Source organism: Drosophila grimshawi, unplaced genomic scaffold (assembly GCF_018153295.1).
Source record: "Drosophila grimshawi isolate 15287-2541.00 unplaced genomic scaffold, ASM1815329v1 contig_80, whole genome shotgun sequence".
Taxonomy (NCBI): domain Eukaryota; kingdom Metazoa; phylum Arthropoda; class Insecta; order Diptera; family Drosophilidae; genus Drosophila; species Drosophila grimshawi.
Window position 1 is genome coordinate 97,634 of NW_025063639.1, and position 10,933 is coordinate 108,566.

Genomic DNA, 10,933 nt, shown 5'->3' on the forward strand with positions numbered 1-10,933 from the left:
AAGGTGCAGTGCACACGGGATGCAACAAGGTATTTCGCTAGCACTTACACAAAGAAATACTTACCATCGAAAAATATAATATAAAAACACAATAAAAACTGAAAAAAAAAAAATTCAAATGCATTTAATAAAATAACATATATTGTTCATAAAATAATGGCGTAAATTATTAGACGTTTAAATTAATTTATTGACAAATTATCTAAAGCAAGTTGTTTTTAGACTAAATTGTAATAATAAGAACTTAAAATAAAAAAAAGTGCGTAAACTAAACTTAATTATTACAGCATAAAATATGTATGCGAAACACATTAACATATAAAATAAATAAATATATATCATATGTGTGAGAGAGACTAACTTTTTAAACTATTTCCTTTTTTATAGCAACTTAAAATTGTTTTCTTGAATAAATCACCGAATTTGAATTGTTTACAGTGTATTTCAAATTCGGCGTTCATTCTTCTCTCTTTATTCCACTTTCTCTCTCTCAATCTCCCGTGCATGGCTAGCCTGTTAACTAAGAAACGGGCTTAGCTTCACATCTTAAGTGTTTGCAAATATGCAGCTGAATGTGTGTGCACTTAATTGTACACACATACATACATGTGTGTTGACTTGTGCAAATAAACACACAAATAATGCAATTTGCAGTCGAGCAAACACAAAATACATAAAATGTATATGTATATGTGTGTGTGTATTTGTATACACAAATTTTGATTATTTTTTAAGCTTAAAATGAAAGGAGAAAACAAGCAACAAATTCCCACAACTCTGCAGCAGTTTTATAATATTATATTCCAAATTTTGTACTCAAATTAAAAATAATTTAAATTTAAGGAAACAGAAAATTTCAAAATGGTTTGTGTATTTGCTAAGCAGTGTCTACCTGTCTCCCTCCCTCTCGCTCTCTCTCTCATAACTGCAGCTGATCAACACCACATATGTTTGAGCTTAATTGTATGCTACCTTTAGCGGCCTTTGTTCGACTCAACGATCGATTAAAGCATGACGAACATAAGACACCAAATTTGAGTTTGAAATAAAGAGAAAATAGCCTGCTTGTGTGTGGATTGTGTGCTTTGTATTTGTATGTGTGTGAATGTGGCAGCTACAATAGGTATATAGATATATGTGTATGTGCATTATGTGTTCGTGTCTTCAACGTGGAAGAGTACTATACACAACGGAAGAGATGCCAACTCACTCGTTGCAGGGTCGACCAACATTCTTCAAGTGTTCGTTCGCTGATCGCTGCGGCGCTGCTCGACCGCGACAGCTGAAGCTGCAAAACGAGAAGAAGAAGATTATCAGAAATATGAATCGCAAGAACAAATTTTATCACATTTAAATTTCATCTAGTTTTGAGAGCCACAGATATGAAACAAAAAACAAATACAATAAAGCTAGATAAATACATATAATTACACACAATCACACACACTTAGTTATTATTAATTTGCAATCATTTAATATTCAATTTGAAATAAGTAAAAAAATTGAATTATATATATTTAATTTTAATTTTAGATTTCAATTTAATTATTCCATATTAATTTGCATTAAATAAAAATAAATCAATAACATTTTTGTGCATTTATATTTTTCATATTCATTTTCATAATTTCATTATGCACTTTTAATTTCCAATCATTTAAAATAAAACAAAAATAAATGAATAATAATAGATCGATCAATATATATACATATCTATATATTTTTGGTCAATATTAAATAAAAAAATCTATAATATATATAAATTTTGTAAATTAACGTATTTTATTAATAATATAGATTAATTTTAAATTTATTTTAAGTTTATTTCAGCTTCAATTTAGGCAACATAAATTGAAAGTGAAATACAAAAAAATTAATAAATCAATAATTTATGTGTATGTTTTTTGGTTTGTGTGTGCTTACAATTAGATCTTCCACAGAGAATACCAAAAATCTCAATTAGGGTGACCATCATATCATTTTGAAAGCCATAGAGATTTTTGAAATTTCTCTGCTCAGAGAAACTATTAAAAAAGTAACAAATAAACAGAATAATTTACTTAGATTTTGTCTTAAATGTTTTGTTAATTGTTTTTTTTTCGTTGTTGTTGTAACAAATTTAATTTAATAAATAAAACATTACGTGCTTTTGTTAATTTGCCAGTTGGCAAATAATCGGTTAGTCGTTTGTTATTACAAAAATTAGCTATTTAATTAGTGGTTTCGTTTGTTTTTTTTTGCTCACACAAAATATAAAATATGGGAATTTAAATCAAGCTGAATTTGTTAATCAACTTGTTTTTCTCTTCATTTATTTTGTAGAAAGCTGAATTTAATTATTAATGATTTGTGTTTGTATTGCTCAAGTTTAATTTATTTATTTAAGCAAATCAAATTGAATATTTAAATTTATATAAAGAAAATTAGAAATATTAACAGAACATAATAATAAAAAAAACAAACTCAAGTATTTGAATGAAATAAATTTGAAGCCTGTCAGAATAAATATATTAAGTAATTGTATTTTAAATTAAAATAAATAAATACAAAATATAAATTGAAATGAATCAAATAGTTTTTGGCATATCAATAAAAATATTGGTTTTAATAGGAATAATAAGTTGTTGTTGTTTTTGCTTAGTTTAAATTTAAAAAGCATTCAAATTATATATTGAATTTATTAGATTGTTGTTTGTATTTCTCTAACAATAAGATAATTTAATTGGGCTCTTCTTTTGCCTATTAAAAGTTGTATCTACTAGTTATTATTAATATAATTAACAAATAAATAACTTATTAGATTTAACAAATAACTATTAAACTGATAAAGCTTATAAATTAAAATTTATTTGACTTTCATTTGCATATTGCTGACATTAAATTAATAAATAAAAATTAACTTTTCTTGCCTAAACAGATTTTAAAAAAATAACAAAGACTACATTTGATTTATATTACATTTAAAAAGCATATATATTCAATATTATTTTGAATTTAATTGTAATTTTCAGACATTAACTTTAATTTGGAATTTGCTCAGCCGAACTTAAACCAATAATAAAGATTATTTTATTTATAGATTAAATTTAAAAGCATAATGTGAAATTATATTTTGAATTGAATTTATTTCATTCGCATTTTTCTGATATTAAATATTAAATAAATAAGTAAAACTTTAGCAATTAAAATAGATATGTTTATTTTTAAATTTAATTTAAAAATCATTAAAGATAAATTTTATTTTGAATTTATTTGATTATAATTTCTGACATTAAATAAATAGTTACATTTTGACCATTCTCGCCAGAATTTAAGCAAATAAAAACGATTTTTAGACTACATTTAAAATTTTGTTATGAATTTATTTCTGAAATTAGATATTAAAAAAAAAAAAAAAAAAAAAAATTACCTACTAAAATTGAGATCCTAACAGAAAAAACTCTTAAGGAAAACCACAACAAAATAATAGGAAACAAATGTGAGAGCAATATTATTTTCACAAACAAACCAAAATCAAGGAAAATAAAACGCGAAGGGTTAATTTCAATTTTGAGAGAGATTTTTGTTCAGATTGCAAAACCAAAATTACATCGTGCTCCTTTTCACAGTCAAGTGTCATTTTCATCAAAATTCAAACAAAACGTAACGAATAATTTTGTGTTTTTTTTTTATATATTTTATTTGTTTTTTTTTGTTGTTTCGCGCGCGAATTTTATTTAATTATATTATGTATCAAATCCCTGCGGGCTGCATTGGGTTAAGGGTTTATTGTTGTGTATTGCGTTGGGTTACAGAAGAAGGGGCAGCGGGAAGCAGAATCCATCAATGGGCAAATCAGCAGCAACAAGAGCTTTTTTTCTTTTGAGCATATGTGTGTGATTGTGTTCGTGTTTATGCGTATGTTAAATGCGTATGCATGTGTGTATGTGTGTGTTGATGTTGTCTTAACCGGCTTAAAGCTCCTGTCAAATTTTAAGTTAGCGGTTATCGGTTAACAATTGTGTGCGTGTGTAACATTGCGCGAACACAATTAAGTATTGATGTTTATAATATTTTTATATTGTTCTTTTCTTTGGTATTTTTTTGGTATTATTTTCACTGCGGAGTCACACACAACCTGACGGCCCGATGTCCTTTGAACTTCTGCCGGCGCCTTATCCATAAACGGGATAGCAAAGCAAAACGTCTTATACTGTGGCGTCGACGTCGACGTCAACGTCGACGTTGTGCTTCTCTTTCTAATTTACAGACAGCGGCCGTCCGTATGTATGTATGTGCGTGTGTGTGTTATTATTGTTTTCTTCAAGAAATTATGCGCGAGTGAAAAAAAACTAAAAATACAAAGAAAGAGAAGAAAACAAAACTCGTTCTTACTCTGTTGCAGTCAAGCGTTCGCTGTCTCTGTCTCTCTTGCTTCCTCAGCAGCAGCAGCATCGGCGGCAGCGTGGAAAGCAATGTTTATGTGTGTATGTATGTGCATGTTTAGTTGTGTAGTTGTACAAAACTAAACTTGCACTCACCACTCTCTCTCTCCCGCTTTCCTACTCTCTCTCACATACACCCAACCCAACCGTTTGAATTCCACCCCAGCCACAAAATGCACACAAACACACAGTGAAAAAAATAGGAGGGGAAAGCAAAAGGAAGAGGTGGTGGGGGAGGGGGAAACGTTTATGAATTGGGGTTACTTGAGACAAAAAAAATTACACTAAGCTAAGAATTTCTATCTCTCTTGATTGCTCAAAATTACACACACACATACATATATATATATATATATATATATATATATATATATATATATATATATATATATATATATACATATATAATTGAAATTTTGCTTAGTGCGGGGAAATTATTTGCTGCTGCTTCTTGAGCTGAAGAGAAAAAATCACCACCGCGCAAAAAAAATTCAAGAACAAAATCATCTCAAGCAAAATGTCGGCAAGGCAAGGAGAGCTTTGAGCTTCTCCAAGAAGTGGGCGATGAGCTTTTCGCCTGGGGTATAAATAGGAAATTTATGATTTGGGAAATTTCTAAGCTTTGCTCTCCCTTTTTAATTTTGCTAGCTCTTGGCGATAATGGCCTAAGCTAAGAGAATTTATGCTCTTCATTAAATCGGTCTCTCTTGAAGTCAGAATTTTATGTTATTTAGCTGAATATTTCTAAAATTGTGAGTGTGTACAAAGCCATTTTATATCTTATATATTCATTCAAAAATCTAAACAATATTTAAATTAAATATATAATATTTTAAAATAAATTCAAATATTATTTAAGATTTAAGATTATTTAAGAAAACTTGACGAGCCTATAGTATATAAATATAATTAAATTAAAAGTGTTCAATTAAAATTAGCATTTAATTAGTAAATCATTAAAAGCCTATCTTAGGTTAAATAAATAAAAAAGGATACTTTTAAATATGTAAAATTAAAGTTAGATTTTTATAATATAAAAATAAAACTGAATAGTTAACTTAAATAAAAATACTAATAAATAAGCTAACTATATAAAGTAAATCATATTTTTGCTAGAAATATTAATCCATATTTAATTTTAAATATAAATATATAAACATTTAAAATATATTAGAAATTTTATTAGAAATCTATATATTTATTGTTAATATTATAAGAAAATTAATTATTGCTCACCTGAATTTCATTGGCCAATTTTTCGTTGTTATATTTCATGTCCGGTGTTGAACTGCCGCCAGACGGTGTTATCGAGTGTTGCGGCGATTGCAGGCCTTGCGTTATCGTTATCGGCTTGCTGAGCAGCGTCAGCGTCGTGGGACTGTGCGCTTGGTGAGGGGGGTGTGACTGCTGCTGCTCCTGCTGTTGTAGTTGCTGCTGCTGTTGTTGTTGTTGCTGATGCAAATGTTGCTCGGCGTTGAAAAAGCTATCGCTGTATTGTTGCTCCGATTGTTGCTGCTCAGTTTGCTGCTGCTGCTGCTGCTGCTGCTCCTGTTTTGGCTTCACAGCGACCGCATTTTCCGACTGATCAGTCGCCGTCGCTGGGATGCCGGCGCCGCTGCTGCTATTTTGCAGCGCAGTCGATTTGAGATGCGCTGCTGCTGCTGCTGCCGCAGCCGCATTAAATAATAAATGATGACTGCTTAAATGCGTTGCTGCCGCGGCAGCTGCTGACGCCGCCGCTGCCGCTGCTGACGAATGTTGAGCAAATGTTTCGCTGCCATAGCACTGCTCTACATGTTGCTGCAACAATTGACTTTCAATGCTGTTCTGCGAATTTTGCTGGACGTGATGTTGTTGTTGCTGTGCCTGATGGGTGTGTTGTTGTTGTTGTTGCTGAACATGTTGCTGCTGCATATGATTTTCTGCCAATTTGGTATTTAAGGGCAAGCTATTTAAATTGTTGCCAGCATTCGTCAGCTGCTCCTGCTGGCTAGACAACGGATGCGGGTGCGCATGGGGATGGGGCTGTTGTTGTTGTTGCAGCGACTGTTGTTGCTGCTGCAGTGCGAATGGACCTCTTGCCTGCTGCCAAAAATCGGTGGCATCCATTTTGAACATAGGTGCTTGATGACTGCTGAACTGCGACAGCAGCCACTTGTCCACCTTCGCTTGCGATCTCCGTAAAAGCTCCGCGGGACCCAGGGCGATACAGCTTTCTTCTACTTCTGCTTCGTGCTGCTGCTGCTCAAACGATAAGAAAACTATGAAAAAGCTAGAAAACTAAAATGCAGCAACTCCACAATGGCCTGCAAGCAAAAAAAGAAGAAAACTGAGGTTCAAATAACAGATATATGTTTTATTTACTCATTAAATAATTTACTTATATATTTATTAATTTATCTTACTTTTTAAATAAATATATATTTTTTTGTTTGTATGTTTATTTACCTATTCATTTATGAATTTATTAATATATTTAGTTATCTATTTATATATTTAATAATTTATTTACCTATTTATTAACTATTTGTACTTTTTATTTGTTTATCCGTTGATAAATTCATTTATTTATTTGTTTATTTGCTTATTTATATAATGTGCACTAATACAGCCGACGTAGAAAAATGCAAAAGCTAAAAAATAAATTAAATTTGAAACTATATTTTTATGTACAAATTTATATTAAAATTATAAGATATATTTACAGGATTTATTTACATATCTAAACAAACACAGACACAGACATACCTATCGAGTGATTTTTTTCTATCTTATCTTAAAACTCATTTAAAAATATCCATTTAAACATCATACAAAATAATAACTAACAAATTTCACTTTGGCATTTGTAAAAATTATTAAAGCTCAAATGAAACTATCTTAGCTCAAAATTTATTCACACACTTCTCTGATTTATGATAAACTATTTAATGTATTATATTTTATATATTATATATTGTATTCTTTTGCTTTGTGGACGTCTTCCCTACTTTGAGATATGTTTTCACCAAGTTATTGTTGTAATTACTACTTAACAAACTATGCCGTATTTAAGAATTCTTTGAATGTTATCATGTGTTTCCTTATCCTTGCCACCAGCATATCTTAATAAAACTTAGATCCGACGATTGCTTGCAGTGATTAATAAGCCAATCCAATCATTATATTATGGCAAGTGTACCGTCAGATCAATATTTTATTGATGTACTTGTATATTTTTGGATCAGTAAATCTCTTCTATAAATAGACTGGCAGAGGAGACATGAATCGTATTCATCTGGGAAACAAAAAATTATCCCGATCTCAAAGTAAAGAATATTTATTTAAGACACAGTTAATTTCCAACTGTAATCAAGTCACTTCCGAAGTATTCAAGGATTTCACCTTGGTCCCTTATTCATAAATGACTGTTGTTATTATTAATTTTTTATATGATTTAATTTGTAATTTTATTTATAATATTTATGATAAAGGTTATATTTTATCTATGTTAGGTTTTTAATTAACTACTACTACTCATTGGATTTTTTCTGCGTTTTTTTTTTTTTTTTTTTTTTTTTTATTCTAAAATTTATTGTATTATTCATTTTTCAGGGACCACTATAATTAATATTAAATAATTATTAGAGCCAAATCAGTGTGACTATCGGCTCCAAAGTTTCTGTAGGAATATATCCGTATATATATATCCGCATCGGATGACTATTCATGTGGATGGCAGTTTTTGTATTAGCTGTTTTTTTTTGTTCTGAATAATTTCAATTAATTTGTGAATTTAACATTGGTCAATATCATATAGCTTGTATAGGAACAATCGGTCGGTTTTGTAAATGTAGTGGTGTTTATATTTAGAATGGGGATATATCTTGGTTAAACGATTTCAAAAATCTATTTTAACTTACATATTTCTGCTTTATTGTTTGCTAACGAATTTTTCAAATAAAATATTAATTTAATATTAAAATTGAAGGAGAAAAAAACTTACCAAATAAATTAAGAACTAATTTAAAACACGATGATATCATTCCATAAATGATATATTCATAAATTACATATTATTTATGATTATTTTAAATACTTTATTATTTATATATAGTGTTTTATAAATTTTCGTTATAAAATTTAAAAATAAAAGAAATGAAAATTAATATATTATTTTTATTATTACTATGATATTATGTCAAATCATATTATTTATTATTTATGGTTCTTTAAAATATGTTATTTTTATATATGGTATTTTAAACATTCTTATTGCTAAATCTTAAATATGAAAAGGAAAAAATAAAAAATAAATTAAATTATTGTTTGAAATCGGTTTTATTTATGATTATTTAAATATGCCAGTATTTTTTCGTATTGTATTTCGTTTCAAAATTTGAAAAAACTAAAACTTTTAAACTTATTATTGATATATATGATTATTTTAAATATATATTTTTTTGTATATTTCATGTTTTAATCATTTTCTTGCAGCATTTGAAATGTGCAAGTATAAAAAAATAAAATTCTATTATTGTTGTCTGTGATTATTTGAAAAATGTAATTTTTTAAATATTTTGTGCTTTCAAAATGTGTCTGTCAATTTTTAAAAAATTATTTATCAAATTATGTTATTGTTATTTATAATTATTTTAAATACGTAATTTAATTTTAGGTATGTGATTCATTGAGGAATTTATTGCTTAGAGTTGTTTAAACTGTGCTACTATTTAAGTAAATAATTATGTTGAACTTTGCCGTATTTGTATTTTTTTTGGTTGTTGTTTAACTTGATTCCATACCGCATATAAAGGTCGAAGGTCGAACGTTTAAATTTGCTTATCGAGGATTGACACTTGCATTGAGAGAGCGATATAAAGAGAGCGAGAGGGAAAGCGCGAGGGAGAGAGAGAGAGAGAGAGAGTGTCTGTTTGCTTGATACACTGATTGATTGACCTGACTATTTATTGAACTGTAGAGAAAACAACACAAAAGTACAAATATTGAAAAAATCGCGCACTTTTTGCAAATACACAGAAAACGTCGCCGTCAATGTCGTCGTCGTCGTCGTCGTCGTCGTCGTCGTCGCTAGTGTCGCCCCTAGTTGAGACTAAGGATAACCTGGCGGCACGCGAGTCATTGAAAAACTAATTTTGTCGCTGCTACGAAACAAGTATAAATATGAATCGTAGTCGCGTCGTCGTCGCCGTTGCTGTCGCCGTCGTCGCTGAGAATGGTTCCGTTCACATCTCGCGTGCTTAGAAATAGAACTTTTGCTTAACAAAAAGTGAACAACAACAACAAAGACGAAATGTTAGCAGTCGCTGCTAAAGCGTCTCGCAGCGCGACAGAGGAATGTAAGTCAAAACGTCTTCGCTTGCACACTTCGTTCATCTTCGGCACGCCAAGCGAAGCGTCTTCGTGCTTACAAAGCCAACGTCAGCGCCAGCGTCCGGCGTCTTACGTTAGTCGTCGTCTCTCTTAAGTGTGCTCTTGCAAATTCTTCTCTTCTTCTTCTTAGCACTAACTGTATTTGCAGCTGGCTGCTTACCATCTATGTGTTTGCATGTGTGCGCTTGTATCTCTCTCTCTTGCGACAATGATCAGACAGTGCTTAAGAAGCTCCCTTTGCCTACTATCAATGCTGAATAAATACCCTCGCACATATACGCATATATGCATGAGTATACGTGTGTGAGCTTACTTATGAAAAATATACATATACATATTGTAACATATTTATATATATATTTATATTTATATTTATATTTATATTTATATTTATATTTATATTTATATTTATATTTATATTTATATTTATATTTATATATATATTTATATTTATATTTATATTTATATTTATATTTATATTTATATTTATATTTATATTTACACGCATACCCCAATTGCTATTTTAATCTTAGTCTTATAGTTAGATGTATATTTACATTTATATGTATATTTATATGTTTATCCATATTTATATTTATATTTATATTGATACTTATATATCTACTTACATTTATATTTATATTTACATCTATATTCATATTTATATTTATATTTATATTTATACTTATATTTATATTTATATTTATATTTATACTTATATTTATACTCATACTTATATTTATATTTATATTTATATTTATATTTATATTTCTATTTATATTTATATTTATATTTATATTTATATTTATAGTTTATATTTATATTTATATTTATATAAATATATTTATTTATATTTATATTTATATTTATATTTATATTTATATTTATATTTATATTTATATTTATATTTATATTTATATTTATATTTATATTTATATTTATATTTATATTTATATTTATATTTATATTTATATTTATATTTATATTTATATTTATATTTATATTTATATTTATATTTATATTTATATTTATATTTATATTTATATTTATATTTATATTTATATTTATATTTATATTTATATTTATATTTATATTTATATTTATATTTATATTTATATTTATATTTATATTTATAT

The 10,933-nt window shown here is 28.2% G+C and overlaps 1 protein-coding gene across 1 annotated transcript in view; it reads right to left on the reverse strand.

The window, feature by feature from the left end:
- LOC6570450 overlaps nucleotides 1–9,522 on the reverse strand; it is a 30,407-nt gene extending 20,885 nt beyond the window's left edge. Inside the window, exons 1-3 of the mRNA XM_032742134.1 lie at nucleotides 9,209–9,522; nucleotides 5,661–6,730; nucleotides 1,211–1,288 (exon numbers count right to left, since the gene is read on the reverse strand). Of these exons, the coding sequence (XP_032598025.1) occupies nucleotides 1,211–1,288; nucleotides 5,661–6,542 (960 nt within the window). The 5' untranslated portion in view covers nucleotides 6,543–6,730; nucleotides 9,209–9,522. The remainder of the gene's footprint in view (nucleotides 1–1,210; nucleotides 1,289–5,660; nucleotides 6,731–9,208) is intronic.
- Nucleotides 9,523–10,933: the final 1,411 nt, after the last annotated feature.